Raw genomic sequence first — 23,267 nt, 5'->3', positions numbered from 1 at the left:
CAGTCAGAGTAATACCTTTGGTTAATTTATTTGGTCCATGCGCTCCATTCCTGTATTACTGAAGGACTTGGCATTTCCAGAAAGTTAATAGTTTTTTTTTCATTGCCGTTAGTAACCAACGACCGTTCAAGAGGTCCTCTGAGAGAAAAGTCTCATTTGTCGGGCAAAGCTTTAACACGACCAGTGGTCTCTCTTAATAGAGAGTGGCGCTTAAGCCACTGAGTTAAATCAAAACCTCAGCGAAATTTCCCGAACGGTTACAGGTTCTCAAACTGAATGATTCCTAAAAGCTGATAGTTGAAGCACTGCACTAGAATATTGTACGCATGTTTTAGATTATATTCTAATTAAAATGTTTAAAGCACAATGAAAGATAAATTGACGATGAAGATTAATAGAACTTGCTTTTAAAGTTCCAACCGTCCATGAATAAAGTTCAAATTTGTAAACTCTGTAAAGTGCTAGCTAAAATGTGTTAGTTACTGTGCTGAAACTTGTGGTGTCCACTCCACCGATACTTACTGGTTTACGGTTGGTGAACGATTCGTGCAGACTACAATATTCAATTCGATCAGTGGCCCCGTGATCTCAAATAATGTGAAACAGCATACTGATCCGAAGCTCTTCCGTCACGTTCGGAAGTACGTTGACAAAACCAAAGTGTAACTTCTTGATAAGATCACTGTATCCCCTCATCAACAGGAGGTATACTCTATCCCTGAACAATAAGCTTGCTGTCTACAAACAAATCATCCTTCCCGTAATAAAATACGAGATGCCAATCTGGGAGAGTTGCGGCAAATGCCATCACCTTAAACTCCAAAGGATCCAGAACAAGATCCTTAGGATGGTCCTAAACAGTCCCCTGCGGATACATTAACACCTCCTGGCTGGAATTCAGACATTAGAAGAACGGAGAGTATTCATCCTGGAAAGGTTCAGAGACACCTGTCTGAAATCAAATCATCAGATCATACGTGATCTAGCACGTTAGTTTAAGTTATACTCGAATTGAGGTAGGTTTTCCCTTTTTTTTCAATTCAAACAAAACACACCCCCAATAGGGGTATTCTGTAAACTAGTAGAAAAACGCAAATATTAAATTAGAATATCAAATTAAACAAAGATGAAAAGCCAGGTAGGCTAATCAATTAAAATGTTAAATCAATGTACCATCATAATCAACAGAAATAAACATAATTTTACTACTACTATTATCACTACGTATACGTCAGTGATCCTAGACTATTTGAATCTTTCCAGAAATGTAAACATGTACATCAGCACAAACTGTGATCTACCCATACCATTTCGGAAATGTTTGCTCCCGGCACTGCTGCCGTCAATTCTAAACGTGGCTCTTAATTTACTGTCTCATCGGTGTTACTTTGGCCTTATATTGCACCGAGATACTCCACCTATTATGTTTTGAAAGTATGCCACGGAGCCATATACATCTGCACTAGAATCTACGAACACAGTGAGCAGAGAACATTCTACCCATCTACACAAATCCACACCTATTTATCAGCTATTATCCAACAGAATTTTGTATCTGATTAGTGCCAATCATAAACGAGTCACATGCAGAAAATCAAGTAGATTGAATGAAGGACAGCCGAGAAAGAGCAGCAGTGTAGACGGCACCATCCATTGCACTCCCCAGGGGATTCTTGTATAGCATTCGTATACTGTTTGAAAAGCATAATTATACTCTAAAACCCAATAAAGGCTATACATTTTTCATCCCGAAAAACTATTTGACTGGACTGGGAATCGAATCCACTTGCCTTCGGCAAGGATGCCTCGCCTCTACCAACTATGCTTCCGGGTTTACATTAGAAACCACAAAATAACGCTGCAAGCACTCAACGCACTAATCAAATGTTGTTCCTCGAGATGTAAAGCAAACGCACCGAACGATGACTACGCGAAAAGCACAATCCTTCGTCAGCTATAGAACACGGATCCTCGCCAAACATCTCCACAAGCGTTAATTTGATGAGCTGTTGTTTGTTTATAAGGTTAATTGAAAGAAAATAAATCCTCCTCCCCCCCCCTATCCAACAAGCGAGTACCAAATTTTTAGATACGTTCGTCGGTACTTTTGAGGTTATGATTTTTCTCCAGCATTCCACACAGCGGCTGCGGTGCGATTCGATGTTCGTTCAGACATCGTTGTGCCGAAATTGAGTGAAGGAATGTTGAACCAGAGCGAGCAGACAGAATCAACTGCGAATATTTCCCAAGCTACCGGTCGTCGCCTAACCATCTATCTAAGGGAGGTGGATTTAGGGCAGATTCGTGAGCATGGCACAAAATTGCTACTGCTCGAGATGATTCTGTTTATTTATTTTCCTTTGCCCACCGCTCCTCTCCTTCCTGTTAGTGTCATCTCCTGCCGGTTCGTTCTAGGTCTTGGTTCAGCACGTGGCTCGTAGTTCATCACTCCCTATTACCAACGGAAACACTGCTCCGGATTAGGCAAAATATGAGCACTGAGGGTGGTCACGCGAAGTGTACTCGCAAATGACGAATATCCTGAAATTAGCACTTTTTAGATGCCCGAGGGTTGAAACGACGAATCAGGATTCTAATGAGGAAGACAAAAACGAGAGAACACTGAATCATTACCCACCCTAACAAAAACGGTTTCAGCCTTGCTTTTCCTTTCTTTTTTTTTCTTCTGCTCACCACCGTGATGTTCTACATTCCAGCATCCCCTGGCATTAGATATCGATTTTTCCATTTTCTCTCTTTACCTCACTTTGTGGGAGTATTTTTTTTTCACTGTCTGGTTGCTGTTCACGTTACTAGCGACGAGGGTCACTACTGTTGGTCAAACGTTTCGGCAAGAGGACCTGGCAAATTTCAGCACACCACTACCTACCCAACGAGTCGGAGGTATGTTTTTTGCCTTCCATAATCATCGAGCAGGAGCCAACTCACTGGGGACTGAGAAGGGACTCAACAACATCCAATAATGCCGTGAGAGGATAAAACTGGAAAGCCTACCATTCACGAGATTAGAACGTGTTCAGATGCTTTTCACAGGCATCTGATAAACGTCGTAATTCGGGTTGTTACCCCTCACTTCTGAGCGATAGTCTAGCTGGATGGAAAATGATGAAATCAGCTGTAATAAGTAGTAATCGATATTCTCAAATTCTTATCTCATTCTTTCCAATAAAACTTACCAAACCGATTAGGAAAAGGTTTCACCTTTCTGTTACAAAAATAGGGGAAAAACACGATCGATGATGCTTTTGCGTCTCCCCTAGCATTCACCTCCGGATGGGGAGTTTCGGTAGGTTAAATTTTAATGTCTTTCTTATCGAAGGTTGTGCACCACATAAAAACCTTGGCATTATGTTTCGCTTCTCTTCCTTCTTCAACCCTCTCCAGCCCGATTCAGCATCCTATACTTCTTCTACATCTTTCATGCATATTGGGAAACAGGTTTGCCGGTTGTATATGTGCTAATGCGGTCGTGTCTTGTTCGACATTATGGAAGGGAAAATTTGTCATAAGTGATTTGTTATTCATGTGCTGTGTTGTGTTGTGTATGTGTGTCTTCGGATGCCATATCGGTAAAAGGATGAATGAGGATATTTTTATTGGTTTTAACGCTCGAGCGGTCCGTCCTAAACGACTAGTTGATGAACCTTTGCTCCTTTGGGTATATCAACTCATATGCGTCCGGGTTAGTTGGGTTATTCATGAACTACTAATGGACATTCTATACATATGTCATAACGGTTTGCGTCGTTTGGGTTCCTTTTGTCGTGATTGAAATGGACTGATTGCAAAGTTATTCTTCCGAAGGTTTTCCATATGCTGAAACACGGTGCAAGTGGATTACCTTCATAAGAAATGATGAAGAGAGGTCACCTTGAATTATGTTCTTATTGTTTGGGATATGAATGGATATTGTCTGAAACGGATAATGTAATGTACGCTCAATTCTATTTTTACGTGATTAACACTTATTTTTTCGATCTGAAACATGGGTCCACAATTTCTATGGGTATTATGTTTCTTTTTTTATATTTTATGACGTTTTGAAAAAAAAAAATTCACTACATTTGGATGCAACTAAGAACCACTCAATCAAATCATACCAAATTGTATGAACCATAAAAATATATCAGTGTTCACTCGGCTGTCGACAAAAGCAGGCCACTCTCGATGTGTGCTACGCGATCGTCTGTTTACTCGGCAGCAACCATTGTGTGGTCCTCCTCATTGTTCTTCATCAGCAGTTCTTTCGGTCGATGCGTCGTCGACTTTGGAAAGCAACCGTTTCGTGATGAGTGTGTGAGTGCTGACCACGTTTTGCGTCCATTGCTGCAATGGACGCGCTCTGACCCTCGTTGGCGTACAACAATTTGCCATACAATGAAACCACTGGAAGCGACTCCAGTTCTGATGGACGAGGCTTTTTGGATAGCGGAAGATAAAGTGTTTATTGTGTTGTACCTTTTGACTATAGCTTTAAGATGTATTGTATAGTGACCATGAATCCTCGGCTCTGTTAAGTTAATTCGGTTGAGCCTTATCAAATAAATTAATATACCACAATAAAAATATATCGTCGAATTTTTGAGTTACCAATGAGTTCATACCCCTACACATTCGGTCAAACTCTCACAACTTGCATGAAAGTTAGTATAAAATAACAGAAGACAAGATTAAATGCTTGCATTAAATTGGCAGTTGAAGATGAGCACATGTAAACCCTTATGTTTACAAGCTTTCATAGTGGAAGAGGGATGTAAATCTCTGAGAATATTTAATTAGAAAAGGTTAGAGTAATGGTCAACTGTCACCAGAAACATCCGTTTTTTCATATTATGCTCATGGAAAAAAATAACATCCATAGAATTAACATGGTCTGATGTTTTGTGATGATGAATATTTAGGACAAAAGGAACATTGTTGACTGCGGTCATTTATTTCGCTGTTCATCCCAGGTCAAAATAGGTTAGTTCTTGCCATCTTCATAGTTAATGCTATTCTTAAACATAAATGTAGTTTGTCAATGAGTGGTCGTCGAAGGGATGCACACGTACGCAAATGGATTATAATTGTGCTTCAATTAGTGGGCAAATGAGGATGGAAAAACAACCTAATCTGTACAGAAATTGGAATGATAGCTTAAAAAGCTACAAAGGCTTCCATATGAACCCATGAGGAGGGAAATGATATAAAAACGAACTAGGATTGCAATGTAAAATCAGTGATAAACTTTATTCCAACGTGAAATATATCCTTTAAACCATCAACCAACGCGTCCATCGAACAAGAATCTAGTGCCAGCCCAACTAACATTTTTGCAATGTAAACGCTTTACTCATATCATTCATACAGCCTCAAGCTGTATTTAAATGTTATACGATATGAGGAAATCTTTACTCAACCTCTATACAAACAAATCTGGCGAACTTAGTCAGCTACTTATGACTATTGGGACGGTTGTGAAAAGCTCTTGCATAACATATCCATTAACGCTTCTAGACAGCTGTTAAGGCCCACGCACATTAGAATCGGATCGGACGCGTTGCGGCAAAGTGACAGCTGAATCTATTGTCTAACTGTCAAATTTACGTCAACGCAACGCAAACGGATCTAATGTGCGTGGCCCTTTATCCTTCTGTTTAGTTGTGTGTGAACTTGAAATGCGCTTACACAACCTTTTCGCGGGTATCCAATAATCACTACACAGCTTTCTATTGAAGCCGGGTTGAATATTATTTACGCTTTTTTTGTTGGAGGAATTGATTGAGTTTATTTTGCTGTGCGAATCAAATTATTCGAAATTAGTTATAAGCATACCACCAAATTATTTACCCTGCACCAGAGGAACCTGGAATCGAACTTGAGACGACCGTATTGGCAAACCTTGACACTACCAACTTCGCTACGCCAACACTTTGAACTGATGTAAACAAATATACATGACTTTCTACAATAATACCGTTGAGTAGAGACTTTGAAATATTTAGTGCACATGAATCACTTTTCTCGACTAGTTACTTCAGCTTTATAAAGGAGCAGAGTAATAGCTGTGGAACTGCACACGTCTAAAAATAAACCTAGCTGACTGTAAAATTGCTTCCAAAGTAGCACTAACACAGTTAATTAACTGAGTACAGGTTTTTTAGTTATTGAAAAAGCACTTTTGATGTTTATGTTATTCAGCAAGAGTGGTTGGTTGTATAGAAGCCATCAAATGAGTAATATATTCACTTTATTAGCTTTGTTTTGCAGGTGCCAGTTGAAAGTTAATTAGTATGTGTATAAAAGTGACATTAGCGTTTTTTTTTTTTTTTTGTTAATTACTTTATTTGTACAGGCTCAATCGAATAAACTTTACAGAGCCAAGTTATCATTTTCTTTATACATTATAAATGTCTTAAATCTAAAATTAAAGGATTGGAACCGGTTACTCGCGGTCTTCTCGAGGTTAGTGGATGACAATTGTTTGGATCGGGAGAGGGAAAAGGAGATTTGGAATATGATTTATGATTCAAAAATGTCACTATTTCTAAAACATATACTTAATCCTATCGACGTTATATCAACTCTGTAATTATACAATTATTACAGAAACAAATCTACAAAAAAAAAAATACACACACACATACAAAACACAAACTAAACACAAGGTTAATCAAACTTACAATCTATGGTTAATATTCTTCAAGAAAACATATATGAGTTGCATAAACTCCAGATCGCGTCTAGCCAAAATATCCCGAACTGGAACATTAGGTTGTCTACCTCGAGCCCGAAGGGAATCGTACAACTCGGATCTGACTCCACGGTGCTCAGCACATGACCAAATAATGTAGAATTTTCATGAGAAAATACGAGGAGTGCTTTACCGGCCTCATGGAGCGAATAGCCTCGACAGAACTGAGACTATCCGTAAAAATAAAATAATGATCTGGTGCAAGTGAGGCGATCGTTTCTAGCGTATAATGTATTGCCGCCAGTTCAGCAACATATACGGAACAAGGAGCATGAAGTATTCGAGAGGCGCTATGAAATTCGTTATAAATACCAAAGCCAGCGGACGCCTCTATTAGTGATCCATCTGTGAAGAACAATCTTGCGGAATCAACTTGGCCAAACTTTGCAGCGAAAATTGACGGAGCAATCATGGAACGATGATGCTCTGGGATTCCGCGAATCTCTTGCGTCATGGATAAATTAAATAGAACAGAATTGTCGAAGTCGGAGAAGCAAACACGATAGGGATTATGCTGCGAAGGGCTGACATCCTGTGTTATGTACACGTAGTACAATGACATAAAACGAGTTTGAGGGTTTAGCTCAAGAAGCTTCTCAAAGTTTGCAATCACCAGTGGGTTCATAATTTCACAACGGGTGAGGAGCCTGAGGGATAATTCCGAAAACCGATCAGAGAGTGGCAACATGCCCGCTAACACTTCGAGACTCATCGTATGAGTCGAGTGCATGCATCCTAACGCGATACGAAGACAGCGATACTGGATCCGTTCCAGTTTGATGATGTGCGTTTTAGCCGCCGACTGGAAGCAAAAACTACCGTACTCTAAAACCGATAAAATCGTTGTCCGGTACAACGTTAGAAGATCTTGCGCATGGGCTCCCCACCACGTTCCGGTAATTGATCGAAGGAAATTGATCCTTAGTTGGCATTTTCGTCTCAGATACTCAATGTGGGATCTCCAGGTGCATTTGGAATCGAACCAGGCCCCAAGATATTTGAAAGACATGGAATGAGAGATCGGCTTACCCAAAAGTTGAAGCTTCGGTTGTGCTGGGCTATGCTTCCTAGAAAAAACGGCCAACTCAGTTTTCTCCAAGGAGAATTCGATACCTAGCTGGATAGCCCAAGTAGACAAATTGTCTAAGGTATCCTGTAAGGGTCCTTGCAGGTCGGCCTCTCTGGGTCCTGTCATAGACACTACTCCGTCATCTGCAAGTTGTCTCAACGTGCAGTTGTCCCTTAGACAATTGTCAATTTCTCTGACGTAGAAATTATACAGAAGGGGGCTTAAACATGAGCCCTGGGGGAGGCCCATGTAGCTAAATCGTGAAGCTGTAGAGTTTCCATGAGAAAAGCTCATATGTTTCTCTGACAGCAAATTGTACAAAAAGTTATTAATTAATGGAGAAAGGCCACAAGCGTGGAGTTTGTCTGAAAGGACTTCAACCGATACTGAATCAAAAGCACCCTTAATATCCAAGAAGACAGAAGCCATTTGCTCTTTATTAGCAAAAGCCAACTGAATTTCAGTGGAAAGCAACGCGAGACAGTCGTTCGTTTCCTTGCCCCTACGGAAACCAAATTGAGTATCTGAGAGTAGGTGGTTCAACTCAACCCATTTGTCCAGGCGAAAAAGGATCATTTTCTCCAACAATTTTCGAATACACGATAACATCTATAACTATAACTCTCACCCGCCTCCAATCATCCGGAACAATATTAAGCTCCAAGAACTGACCAAACAAGTTCAACATGCGCCTCTTAGCGACGTCTGGGAGGTTCTTCAACAAGTTGAACTTGATTTTATCAGCCCCCGGAGCGCGAGCGCGAGTGAGAGCTCCAGCATTGAAAAAGGCTGGCTGATCTCGTCTACCGAATTCGTCGTTTCGCGAGGAATCATCTGTGCCGGCACAGAATCAGGACATACTTTTCGCGCGAACTTGAGAATCCAACTATCCGAGTACTCCTCACTCTCGCTGTGTGAAGACCGGTTACGCATCCTTCGCGCCGCATTCCAAAGCGTATTCATCGACGTTTCGCGCGATAATCCGTCCACGAATTGTCGCCAGTATCCGCGTTTCTTGGCTTTGATGAGGCTCTTGAGTTCACGTTCAAGAGCCGAGTACGCTTCGAAATGTACGGGTGTTCCACGTTTCCGGAAAAGCTTAAACGCGTCGGACTTTTTACGATAAACCTCAGTGCATTGCTGGTCCCACCAAGGGGAAGGCGGTTTCCTACGGAAAGACGTTCCTGGAACCGGAGTTTGAGCTTGAAGCGCGCTGTCCAAGATCAGATTGGAGAGGAAGTTATATTCCTCCAACGGTGGAAGCCCTTCTAACGACGTAAGGGCAACTTCTATCACATTCTTGAACTTTGTCCAATCGATATTACGGGTAAGATCGTACGTGACGTTAACGGGTTCCGACGGATTGAACCCACTGGCAACTGAAACTTTGATCGGTAAGTGATCACTACCGTGGGGATCTTGGATCACATTCCACGTGCAATCTAACGATAATGAGTTAGAGCAAAGTGTGAGGTCTAATCTACTTCCATTCGAGGATGGGCCAGCCAAACGTGTTACTCTCCATTGTTAAGAATTGTCATATTAAAGCTGTCGCAGAGGTCATATATCAAAGTAGAACGATTGTCATCATACAGTTCCCCGCAGCCTGTACCGTGGGAATTAAAATCTCCCATAATCAACCGTGGAGCAGGAAGTACCGAACAGATATCTGAAAGTTGTTTTCGATTAACAACGGCTCTAGGAGGAATATAAACAGAAGCAATACAATGGCTCTTACCTTTAATAATAGCCTGACATGCGACAACCTCAATACCTGTAAATTGAAATTGTGGAAGATTCACTCTATAGAAGGAATGGCACTTTTTGATCCCCAAAAGTACTCCTCCTCCACGCGAATCCTCACGATCCAGTCGAATAATGTTAAAATCATAAAAAGGAAGATCGATATCTGAAGAGAGCCAAGTTTCACAAACAGCAAATGCATCACAATCATTATTGTGAACTAAAAACTTAAAAGAATCTAATTTAGGAATGAGACTTCGAGAATGCCACTGTAGAACAGTAATCAAATCCCCGACCTCGTTTGGAAAATTATCCATCGAAGGAAATGATTGCTGCAATGAGGGGCCACTTCAATGTCAATTGCTTCAAGAGGGTCTTCACAGAAGGAAGCATTGCCAGAACAATGCTTTTGAGAGGATCAGAAATATTGAGGTACTTGAGAATATCGTCCACAATTTTATCAAATGAGAACAACCCGGATGAAGAAGGGGCTTCTGTTCTTAAAAATGGGCCATCAGGGGTTTTTGATGTCCCCGGGAGAGATGAAAAGTTCTGGTTATAGTCAGTTCTGCGGAAACCAGGAGGAGTTGAAACTTCCTTTTTTCCATCACTCCTTGATTTGGGCAAGCTGATTTGGGGTTCCTTATCTGCAACTTTCCGCGAACGGATGCGTTTTCGTTTCCGTGCAGAACCTTCCGGAAAACTGAAAGAAACTCCCTCCTCAGCCAAGTCAGAGTCAGACTCGTCATCAGACAAAACAGCAAAGGGATTTTTGTCGTTGGTTGATGGTGTGGCTGTCTTTAGCATTGCTGCAAAAGACTGCCTGAAACGCTCCTTAAGAGAGCGTTCTAGTTTCTCCCCGCGTTGTTTGTACGCCGGGCACGACGAGAGACCATGAGGAGTTCCCTTACAGTACACGCATTTTGATGCAGTGACTGTGCAGGCGCCATCCTCGTGCTTCTCCCCGCATGTGGAACAGCGTGCCTTGCTGCCACAGTGAGAGGCCGTATGTCCCAACTGTTTGCAGTTTTGGCAGTTAATGACCCGAGGAACAAACAAACGCAGAGGTAGCCGAAGTTTTCCCAACTCGATGTAGTGAGGAAGGGCTGAACCAGAAAAGGTCACCCGAAACGAGTCTGTGGGGGTAAAGCTCTTTTTACCCTCGCTGAAAGATACTGAGTTCAGCTTCTGGACTTCCAGTATCTCTACCGTGGGAAGCAAGAGGTTCTTGAAACGGCCAACCGCTTGCTTCGCCAAGATCTCGGGGGTCAGACTCGCTTCGGTGACCACACCTTCGATCTCCACATTACGAGCTGGGATGTACACTCCATACTCGAGTGTAAAGAGCTGGGAGGCAGCGATCTCGTTAGCTTGTTTCAGGTTAGAGACGACAACGCGAAGTTTATTGTACCTCACCTTCGAGATTTCGGTCACGGCCGAGAACCGCTTCGTCAGATCATTAGTAATTTGCATTACATTCAAAGGTTTCTTTTTGGGCTGAAAGTAAACAACCCATGGGCCAGTCGAGTCTTCTGAGTAGGCTCGCGATCGGGGGCTTATCTGTCCCTGTCCATTACCAGACTGAGATGACGAAGCAGGGATGGCATCATCTGATTTCTGGGATGACAGACGTTTTCGACCCTTCTTGCTATCGCGTGGCAAAGTGGTGTCATCTTCCGACAAAACGTCCATTTCGTCTTCCAACAAAATGTCCATTTTGCCGTACTAGTGGGAGCGAAAAACGCTCTACCACTGCAACGATAATCAAAATTACTCGGACACAATACACGAAGAAAAAAAAATTACTAACACAGAAACACAAACTTAAAATTCAATAGATGGGAGAAAGAAAGAAACAAGAACAAAAACTTATCTGATAATCCTATACTACTATCACCGAGCGTTTACACAGCAGCAGCGGAGCGACGCGCAGCTTTGATGATCTTCGATCCGCGTGTGCGGGCGGTCTTCGTTGATGTGTGCTTGTATGAAGCTCGGCACTCAGCTGCACACACGATGATGGATGAGCGGTTTGAATGTGGAGGCAGATGCTGACACTCGATGACGATGATCCGTGTGCACAGGTATGCGTGACCACGCACCGATGGTGCGCAAAATGATTGGCGAATTGCCAATCGCAAAAACAATTTTCTATGATGCCGAAAACACACTTTCTTCTCAGAAAAAAACTCACTTTTTGATAAATTTATCGGGAATTATGCTAGGAATCACTAAGCGAGAAAAACTGATTATTTACGTCAGATAATAGCGAGAAAACTTCCAAATTAACGGAGCCCGTAACAAGTCGACCGTACTTCTTGCTATGACGCAGTGGTGTGTTAGCGTTTATTGGCTGATGTTATTCAGTGCGACTGACACATTGAATAATGGTTGTTAGAAAGTTGAGAAAACGCTCTCCAAAACTATTTTGCTAGCTTCTGCTTGTAGCTGTATCTGCAGCACAATGCTGGAAAAGTTGACTTAAAAAGCAGAAAAATGTTAGTTGGGAGTGAACCGTTGCCGTAACCTAGTGACTTGTGTTCAAATCAGTGTGTATCAAAGTTACAGGGTACATAAGAGTTGACCCTTACCGCCCAGGGACCTAACATTTACGTTCACAAATTAGGTCACTGCTTTAACGAGGCATCTCATCTTGTAGAAATACATGCCTGAAATGAGGAAACTCGAAATTAATAATTATTAATTATTAAGATATACTGCGATCAGAAACATTATGTTTACCAGCTTCCATAGCGGAAGAGGGATGAAAATCTCTGAGAATATTTAACTAGAAAAGGTTAGAGTAATGTCAACTGACACCAGAAACATCCGTTTTTTCCATCTTATGCTCCTGAAAAAAAACATCCATAGAAACGAGTTGAAAAGGGTGAACATGATCGGGAAGAATTAACATGGCCTAATGTTTTGTGATGATGAATATTTAGTACAAAAGGAACAGTTCAGCTTCGAACCTGTTCGGATACGGTTGTGTATAAGTTTATTTCTGTTTTGTGCGTGCGTTCGCTGATTTTGAAGGATTAGCGCTGGCACTCTGCCTCCCGGACGGTTATACGTGTGTGATTGGTGGTTTTCTCGCTTTCCGAGAAGTTTTGGAATCGAAAAAGAAAACGTGATGCATCATGTTTGCAGGCATCAGAAGAAGTGTCGCTATCTGCGTTGTTTGTTTTTTTTTTCTTCGCTTGTGCTCCCGGTACAGAAATTTGTGGCGTCGCGTGTGATAGTTTTTGATTTCAGTTTGTTTACGCGTTGTATGATTTTGTGAGCGGTCGCTTCGTGTTCGCGTCATGGAGCAATCGACTACATTCGACCAGAGGATTGATCCCCGTAGGGCGGGTCTATGATCGGAGCTACTACACCAAGCGTGACATAGCTGCTTGCAAGGGATTCAGTTGGACTGATTTGGTGAGATTGTTCCATTTTTCTACTTTTGTCTATTTAAACTTAATTTCTATGAATGCGTATCGTTTGGAATCATTTGATTCGGATGAGACTCTTAACTTTTATTGTTTACATTGTGTTTCAATTGGTATTCTTAAGAACTTCATAAAATAAGGTTTCAATATTTAAATTGAGCAGATCGACTAGCCTGGTGGCTGCCGCTTTTGCTTACTGAGTAGAAGACCGTCGGGGATCCACATTGTAAAGATTTCCTATTTTCAGCTTTTTTACAGGCTGGAGTTGTTGTTTGAACCATTTAGTTTATCAATTTAATTTATCTGTATAACAATTATTCAGAAGCATTCTTCCAGGTCAATTCAAGAATAGTTTGATGATGATAAATCTTCCTAATATTCACATTACAGTTATGACCCGATCTTGTCAAACTCTCCGCGCATCAGACTGTTATTTTTCAATAATTCCACATAATTGTAATTTCATACCTTCCTCCTTCAAGATGAATGTTTAAGATACGCATACTTTGCTAGCTGACAAAATGGGGTCATTGCTGTATAATTATTCTCTTTTGCAGCCTTCATTCAGACTGGATCTATTGATTTAAATTATTTGGGTTTTCTTCCAGCTCTTTGATGACGGAACATCACTAGATTTATACTGTAATGATTCACTCATACAGCTTTCACCCTGGTTTTGTCTGTTGATTTGATTTGTTTGAATTGGTTTTCAGCTCTTTGGTGTTGGCAGTCGCGGGCGATCAATTTTGCTCAAGCTCATGCTCTAAGTTCATTTTCAGCATTTCGATGATGGAACGTCTTCAGATTTATATTATAAGGGGGCTTATTACGGATGTCACATCACGGTGAAAAGTTGTCACTTGTCGTCACGGTGAAGTGATTCCCATTTGATTTGTACGGTAATCACGGCTCTTATTCTGAGTATCACTTTCTTATCACCGTGTAGTGACACCCGTAATAAGGCCCAATGATACACCATTTGGTTTTGGCTTCGGGCAAATCCAAGTATAATGCATGATAACACTGATTCATTTAAAACCATGGTCGCATCACTTATCAAGGTGAATCCTGATCCAACGAACCCAACTTACTAACAAAATCTCCTTTTCTGTGTCTTTTGTTGGAAATTTCAGGGTTACATCTTCCTTATTGGGAGCTGAGGAGACATAGAGCTGCATATTTTTTATCCATATAAATGTATTTTCATTATTACGTATTTTAATGTTCTGATATATTTCATTTCTCCATTACATATGTTTACTATATATATAAATAAATACTGGGTTGGGAGGGAGCATCAGGGTATCATTTGACCTGAAACTGGACGATTGGAGTGGTATGACAACCGGAGTCTAGGAGGGAATAAACACTATCATTTTCTTTATCCTACCGATTCGATTGTGATGGTGTGAATTCTACTCCAACAGTTTCAGTGAGATTGACGCGCCCTTCTTAACAAACCATCCTGTAGGAAGCTTAATAAGTATTGCGAATTGCGTTATTCGATTTGTTGGATCGTATCGTTGGAAGGAGATTCTTAAATTCCCGTGGATTTCGCGTAAGTGTCTCTGCTTACGGGTCCACCCCACCGTTTTTGGCCCTTCATACAGCGATATTGTGAATTCAGATCGGTAGCTCAAATTGATCTTGCTATTAAGTGGAGCTGCATACAAGACAAGATCTTCGAAGGGATGGTGGCTACCTTACATACATACATACATACACATGAATATTTAGTACAAAAGGAACATTGTTAACTGCGGTCATTTATTTAGCTGTTCATCCCAGGTCAAAATAGTTCTTCTTCTTCTCCTTCTTCTTCTTCTTCTTCGCATTTCAAGCTTATTGCATATCGCATATTAGGAATTTAAACGACTTCTTGTGAAATTATTGAGAATTTGAAAAGTTGGCATGGTGGTTCAATCCTAGTCGGCGCCGCCGGGGTGTTCTGAGGCATAAGTAAAGGAAGTAAAGCCGTTGGTCCCCGGTCGATAGGTAGGATCTAGGTGTGGGAGCTTGCCTCCCTGGCGTCGGTAGTATTGGTGCTCAGCACAGAAAACAAGATCGACGGAAAACAAATCAAGGAAAAAAAAAGAGTTGTCTCAAAATTCTTAGGTTATAAACAAATTTCTCACCTCTTTGTAGAAAGTTTACCATGTTTTTGCAAATGTATAAATAGCAAAGTTGGTTCTGATAATATTTTCTGCAACTTTTATGAATATATTCGCTTGTATGTTAAGGTGTGTAATTCTAGCCTGAGCCTTTACTGACAGCTACTCCACTACTGCTCAAATACCAACAGAAAATCGAACCAAGTAGGAGGTTAATCCAACATCAGTAAAACTGATCAACAAAGGCAAATCGAAATCCAATTCAACAAGTACAATTAAACCTCCGAAAAATGTTCCTCAAGAGCACTCGTACACTCGAAACAACTTGAAGAGGAGAAAGGGCTACCCGCCGTCATCCAGTGATATACCAATGAGTGATAAAATAAGAACAACAAAACTCACAGATGTTTCAGCACCAGCTACCAGGAAGAGCGGAACTGTGACGCGACGGTCTCCGGTGCTCGTTAGGAGTATTTATTTTATTGCTAAACTTTGTTCATCGAGTAAAAAATTTCCACCGGAAAAGGCTCGGAGCTCTTAATGCTTGACATTTCACTTAAAGCTCTCTTAGGGAGCCCGGCCTCTTTGGGTCGTTTGTGAGGCACGGCGGTGTCAGATTTGCCCAGCAGATGCCAGGAGGAGAAGGAAAAAGGCCAAGCATGGAACATAAATTGTGTACCCCATGAACCGTCCAGCCTAAGCCACCAACATCACTAACCATACGACCGATCCCGCCATCCAGCGAACGAGCGGCCGAGAGGGGCGCTTTCACTCAAATTCCATTTTTATTTAAATTAAAACGCTTCGTTGTTTTACATTTTTATTTGTCCCTGTTTTGACTTTTTGCCGGATTTTTTTTTGCGCCGTCTCCTACTCGGCAGTTTTGCTAGACCTGCTTTCCGCAATCTGGTCGCTGTTATGCTTATTTCGACTTTTCCGTTGTTTATACTTTAAAACACCCTCTAAAAAGCGAATCCAATCCCGAAAAAAAAATCGCGCGCTGCTGTGCATGCAATATACATAAAATAGACTTCAAGATTATATTACTTTGTATATGTGGCCTGGCTTTGTGGTTGATCCGGTGCCGGGCGTTTTGTGTGAGAGTGCGGTTTTTTATGCCCCCACATAATGCCGTTTGTTGTCACTCCCACATATACCCACCCACCACGACCCAGACAACAACGTGCCCTACAGTCAAGTCAGTCAGGGGGTATCGTCAGATCAGATTTGGCCTCCGGGGAACGGGAGAAAGAAGCTGTCAGATTCACCCTCTCTCCATCTCTTTCGCGCACACCCACACACACGCCTCGGACAAAGAAGATGCCGACGAGACGATGCGATGATGATGATGGGTGGGGATGCGGAAAATTGCGAGATAAGGAAAAGAAGCTACCGCATATTTTATTTTCGCTTGCGTAAACTTCATTCCGATTCAGAGAGGCATGTCAAATTTGAATATAAATTTAATTTTACCGCTCTCAAGATCACACAACACAATCATTTCGGAAGTTGCAGAGGGGAGCTAGTGCGAACTGCGGATCGGTGGGCTGCTCCTGAAGGGGTTGATTGTATTTCAATCGGTCAATTGTGCGTTTGAAAAGTTGGATGGCATGCTTGCAGTGAGAATGCAGTACTAGCCAATCCATCTTGATTTATTTGTTTGACATTTCTTGGGATTACGATAAGACATGAGATATGATTTTTAATGACTATCGTTTTTGGCTGATGTAGATGTATCTTTGCCTCCAGAAAGTTGATTTTTATTTTTCATCGAAGCAAGCACATTGTGCTGCGATAAATTTCAAAAAATGTCGTCCCAACCGTCGTTTTCGTATCGAAATTTTAGTAACTTTTTATCTCAGAATTTGGAACCGAACCTTCGCCAACACCTGGCCAAAGTGTACACCTGTATGGCTCTTACGTGCGCTGCGGCAGCAACCGGTTCGATCGGGCATCTGACCAAGCTATGGAACGCGGGATTCCTATCGGCTTTCCTGAATTTTGCAGCTCTAGTGGCACTCCTTTTAATCCCAAAACGAAGTATCAATCGCAAAACTCGCCTTTCCCTGCTGCTGGTGATTGGGACGCTTACCGGACACGTTTTGGGATTGCTCATCGAACAGGTAATGGTGGTGAATCCGGCTTTCGTTGTCACCGCTCTCCTGGGTACGACCATAAGTTTCAGCTGGTTGAGCTTGTCGGCAATCCTGGCTCGTCGAGGAAGTCACCTAGTCCTTGGAGGTATCCTGTCAAGCATTACCTGTGCCCTGATCATGGTAGGAGCGGGCAACTTGTTCTATCAATCCTGGATTGTACACAAGCTGAGCCTGTACTTGGCCCTCGCGGTGATGTGTGGTTTGGTGCTGTTCGACACGCAAGTGGTTATGGAGGAGTATCGATTGGGAAATGATGATTACGTCACTCACGCATTGAAGCTGTTTCTCAACGCAGTGGACATTTTCCGTTTACTGATGGCGATTCTCGTAACCAAGTCAGACAACCATCGAAGAAGAAGAGACAGTGATCGAGAAGATTGAGTTTTGAGATCTGTTTAGGAAATAATTTGAATGCGAATAAATTAGTAAGATCAACTAAGCCAATTTAACGGCGCCGGTGGTGTAGTGGTAAGCGTGATTACCTCTCACCCCAGCAGGCCTGGGTTCAATCCCAGTCGGCACCGCCAGGATGTTCTGAGGCATAACATCTCTGATCACGCCTTCCTTCGGATGGGAAGTAATGCCGTTGGTCCCCGGTTCATGAATTGATGGGTCGATAGGTAGGGTCCAGGTGTGGAAGCTGCCTTCCTGGCACGTCGGTAGCATTGGTGCTCAGCACGGAAAACAAGATCGACGAAAAAAAAAACAAACCAAAGGAAAAAAAACTAAGCCAATTTTTCATTGGCTTCAGCTTTGGAACTAAATGGTTAAACCAAAGGGGATTTCCCTTAAATATGAACCTTTATGAACTATGTCTAAAACTGATGGTGCCTAGAATCAACCAAATACATTAAATTCGTCCTTAGTCTATATTCTGTGTCTCGATATTTTCCCATGCTCGATGATTTTTACAGCCCTTAAATTTTACAAGCATCGCTCCCTCCCTAGCTCAATAATTCTCTAATTCAATTGCTTATGCATTTTTACCTCCCTGACTCGACTTGATTTTATTTTTTCCAGATAATTTTTGATAAATCCGTAGTAGTAACAAACGAAAACAATTTAAGGGCATTATTTGTGAATTTTTAAGTCAAGGAGTTTAAAAATAAATAGGCCTGTTCTGCGCAGCGTGTGATGTGAGGTAATTCGCTGTCACTAGTGAAGGGACAATCGTCACCTCGGGTGAGGTGACTCTCCGTACAAATCAAATGAAGAGTCACCACACCAGAGGTGACAATTGACATGCCACTGTGATCTCACCTTACACGCCGCACCGTACCACCTTGAATAATTAACGTGCATTAATGTTACTATGGGTCTTATTACGGGTGTCACTACACGGTGATAAGGAAGTGATACTCATAATAAGAGCCGTGATTGCCGTGCAAATCAAATGGGAATCGCTTCACCGTGACGACAAGTGACAAGTTTTCACCGTGAAGTGACATCCGTAATAAGTCCCTATATGAACCTCAATCTAAATAGACTATATAATTCTTGACAAATATTAAGATAGGCCTATTCTGCGTGGCGTGTGAAGGAAGGTGAAAATGAAGTGATAGTGAAGTGATAGTGAAGTGAGAATTGTCACCTCAGGTGAGGTGACATTTCATTTGATTTACATGGAGACTCACCTCATCCGGGGTGACCATTGTTACTTCACCCTGATGCCTATTCTGCGCCACGAATGAAGTCACTAGTGAGGAGACAATATTCACCGCGAATGAGGTGACTCTCCATTTGATTTGCACGGAGAGTCACCTCACTAGCGATGACTTTTGTCATCTCACTGGTGACAGCGAGTCACCTTACCTCACTCGCGGCGCAGAATAAGGGAGAATACCTCCCTAAGTCGAAACCATCGAGAAAAGGGAGAGTTGACTGTTAGGCCTAGTCTGAGTGGCGTGTTAGGTGAGGTGACTCGCTGTCATTAGTGAAGTGACAATTGTCACCTCGGGTGAGGTGACATTTCATTTGATTTGCATGGAAACTCACCATATCCGGACAAATGTTACTTCACCTGATGCTTATTCTGCGCCACGAATGATTTTTTTTTTTATCTTTATTAAGGAGATTTTTAGCCGTTGGCTGGCTCGTCTCCGATAAAACCCCACGAATGATGTCACTAGTGAGATGACAATAGTCACCGCGAATGAGGTGACTCTCCATTTGATTTTCACGGAGAGTCACCTCACTATCGATGACTTTTGTCATCTCACTAGTGACAGCGAGTCACCTTACCTCACTCTCGGCGCAGAATAAGAGGGAATACCTCCCTAAGTCAGAAAGAGAGAGTTCACTGTTATGCCTAGTCTGCGTGGCGTGTTAGGTGAGGTGACACGCTGTCACTTGTGAAGTGACAATTGTCACCCTGGGTGCGGTGACTCTTATTGCACTGTCACCTCACCTCACACACCACGCAGAATAGGTTTAAGTATTTCTAAATTTCCTATATTGACATAAAATCTATCGGAATGTTGAACTGGTTGAAGTTAATTCTTTTCATTGGTTTTGGCTCCACACTCGTTTGAGCTGCACCCAAATTCAAATTGCTTAACAAGGCATTGCAAATAAGCCAAAAGGGGACTATTGCCATTTTTACAAATGTTCCTAATGTTGTTGAATGATTATTATATTTTAGTTATTGGAATAACAATTTCAATACCATTTTTTATATCTTTAATATTGAGACCTTCAGCCCTGGGCTGGTTCGTCTTCGGTAGCAAAACCAACTTGGCGATTTTCTTTCAAAATGATGGATAAACGATGCCGGAAGAATTTCAAAATGGTGGAATCAAGATGGAGGGTTTTTTATTAAATGGTCGACGGTTCTAAATGCAATATTTTTGAAATTGCAGGGACGATTTTCATTCCAAAATGGTGCATGATTTTCAATGTGGTAAATTCAAGATGACTGTTCTTTGATAAAATGGTCGATCTTTCTGAAATGCAGCATTGTTGTTGTTGTAATTTCGATAATGTATTGTCAAATTCAAATCCAAATTTTTGATAATATGGTCGATCGTTTTGAAAGCAATATTATTGCAATTGCAATGACAATTTCAATTCCTAGATGGCACATGAATTTTAAAATTGTGAATTCAATATGACGATAGATTTTTATACTGGTGTATTCAATATGGTTGGTTGGTTGGTAATATTTTTTAAGACTGTCGCCAAAAGCTGATCAGAGTGGCCAATGAATTTTCATTTTAGGACTGGCGATTTTTTCCCGGTGCAAATTCAAAAAAATCTCGGGATAATATTCAGAAAAACGGAAAACGTTCATGACCACCTAATTAATGTTCGAAGTCATTTGTGAGAAAAACATCTTGAATCGTAAAGAAAACAGTTTTTTAAATAGTTGAAGATGCTAATTTCAAATAACAGATGGTAGTGGTAATTTTTATACGATAGATTGAGTAGATGAAAGTATAGAGTTTGATAGTTCCGTTAGAGTACGGCAGTGTGGAAATTGCATATAGATAGTAGAATAGCGAGCTGTTATATGCAATTTTCACACTGCCGTACTCTAACGGAACTATCAAACTCTATACTTTCATCTACTCCATCTATCGTATAAAAATACCACTACAGGCTGTTATTTGAAATTAGCATCTTCAACTATGTAAATCGTTGACTTCACGCAGAAGTAATACTAAAAACATATAGTCAAAGTTTTTTAAAGTTAATAGTTATTCAACTAAATGGGTCACTTGATTTATTAAAAAATACAATCTTTATAATCAGGGTTTGATACATTTGGACACACAGCCATCCAAGACCAATTGAGGATGAGCAAACAATAGTTTTTAAGTCAGTCCAGCGTGTACGCTAACTGGAAGTGAATTTCAGCTGTGGACTAATACAAAAAAGTAAATATTTTATTTCAAAATACTTTGAAAAATTAAGTTAAGTTTTCTTTATTAGAGAAGCTTTCAACCTGGGCTGGCTCACCTCCGGTAAATACTTCGAAAAATCAATTTGAGCAGCTTTTTTGTAGCTTGAGTTCAATAGGCCCAATTTGCTGAGGGCCGTTAGATCGAATTGTAAACAGGATGATATTGCTTCAAGAAATTGTTATAGAAATCTAGAACTTGAAACAAATGAGATCCAGTAAAAAATCTTGGGGATTTCGGAGCAAAAAAATATGTGAGCACACCATAATCTGTATTCACAGATATCTAAAAAAAATAACAAAAACGTTCTAGATTCACAATGCTTTCATGTTTTTGATACTTATTTTGAGTCATATGCCATGATTACGCTTGTTTGGGAAACCATGAAAATAATAATTCTCATGTTCATAGTTTGTCATTCAAATGAATCCGAGGCATGAGAATTACATTGATTCAAGTTTTGTAGTTTATAAAAATCTTCGTGATCCAAGAATTAAAAAAATGTAATTTTTTTCCTAATTGGAACTGGGAAAAATACCCAAAAGTTGGGATTGTGAAAATTTTTCACGATTCTGGAATTTTGCCCTGATTAATTTTCAAAGCTGTGGGACATGAACGAATGTTCACTGTTTTGAAATAAAAAAAAATGGAATTGTTGACTACATTTCTAAATCAAGAATACTTTCAAATAAATATTGACGAAGATTCCTAATTCTGGGAAAATAGATCCAAGATATTTCTGATCAGAACTCCAAGATAATTTTGAGATAATGTTCTAAGAAAGCCTGAGATTAATTCCAAGAGATTTCAGGGGAGAAGAAAGGAAGTTCTGAATTGATCTCCAAGTGGTTCTGTGGAGAACTGTAAGAGAACCGAAAGTAGAATAGCAGATGAATTTTTAGGAAAATTCCAGGAGCATTCTGTTGATAAATCAAGGAGAATAATAAGCTGAATTTAAAGGTAGTCATGCAAAATAATTTCAAAGGAATTCTGAAAAAAAAATTCAAAAAAGAATTTCAAGCGAATAATGAGAAAATTATAAAAAATTATCATATTCGGAGGACAATTTAAAAAAATTGGGTTATTTTTTTTTATCTTTCAAGAAATGGACTCCATTAAATAAGAGAAACGTAGAAGAAAATTCCATACAATTTCTGAGGTAGGGTCATATTTCTCCAACATGCATGGTGCCAGTGGCCCCAATAGTGTAGTGGAAAACGTAACTGCTTCTCACTGCAAAGGGCCTTGGTTCAATCCAAGTCGGCGCCGTCGGGATTTTCTGAGGCATACACTCTTTGATCCCGCCTTCCTTCGAAAGGGAAGAAAAACCGTTAGTCCCCGTTGCATGAATTGATGGGTTGATAGGTAGAGTCCAGATGCAGGAGCTGCCTCCCTGGTGTTGGTAGCATTGGTACTCAGTAAGGAAAACAAATCAAGGAATAAGGAAATATGAGTAGTGCTAGTTTGCGTGGGCGAGCTAATGTTTTCGATAAATAGACGTTCGAATCTTTGTTTACAAAAGTATTATATTTTCAAATTCATCCTTGAATTTTTATGAGTTTATGAGAAGATAGTTGAGTTCAAAATTTTGGTTTTGAGAAGAATTTCAAAGGAAACTTATTTTAAAAATTTTGCAAAGGAATTTTAGGAAATAATTCCAAAGAAATTGTTAGGAGAGTGTCAAGTTAATTCTAACGAGTATTCAATGAAGGATCACAACGGAGTTTTAAGGAAATTTCCTGGCAAGTTTAAAAATAATTGTTGGAAAATTCTTATTTCGATTTATTGATTTTATGTTCACAAGCCATATTTTTCTTGGAAATGTTAAAAGAACACTAATAAACAGAAACCTCAAAATAATTTATGATAACTAGATTAAATCTGTTCCTTTTTTGACTAGAGAGTGTTATAAGAAGTCGCCTCAATTCCATAAAAACCCATATTGTAGGGAATTTGACAGGATTTTCCAATTGTTTTTGTAATTGGATGCCGCTATATTGGATTTCAAAATGACATCAGAAATGGATTTCCGGTTCTAACACGTCACCCCGATTTCAAAAATTTCCATATTGTGAGGTATTTGACGGAATTTTCCGGGTTT

At 40.6% G+C, this 23,267-nt stretch overlaps 1 protein-coding gene and 1 long non-coding RNA gene across 2 annotated transcripts in view; both read left to right on the top strand.

Annotated features, from left to right (window-relative positions):
- Positions 1–23,267, top strand: part of LOC135706459 (uncharacterized) — a 364,550-nt gene that overhangs the window by 124,995 nt on the left and 216,288 nt on the right. The window lies entirely within an intron of this gene.
- LOC135706460 (bax inhibitor 1-like) lies at positions 16,920–17,648 on the top strand. Its single transcript, XM_065228072.1, has one exon. It carries the CDS (start codon positions 16,920–16,922, stop codon positions 17,646–17,648), a length of 729 nt encoding a protein of 242 aa, XP_065084144.1.

This window comes from Ochlerotatus camptorhynchus, unplaced genomic scaffold, assembly GCF_037179485.1.
Source record: "Ochlerotatus camptorhynchus isolate MF236.1 unplaced genomic scaffold, CSIRO-AGI_Acam_v1.1 ptg000280l, whole genome shotgun sequence".
Classification (NCBI taxonomy): Eukaryota; Metazoa; Arthropoda; class Insecta; order Diptera; family Culicidae; genus Ochlerotatus; species Ochlerotatus camptorhynchus.
The sequence above is the reverse complement of the archived record's forward strand: the minus strand, read 5'-3'. Positions and strand labels throughout refer to the sequence as shown.

What these genes read in the sequence shown, in the direction of transcription:
- LOC135706460 (XM_065228072.1), top strand. Translation starts at nt 16,920, where the DNA reads ATGTCGTCCCAACCGTCGTTTTCGTATCGAAATTTTAGTAACTTTTTA.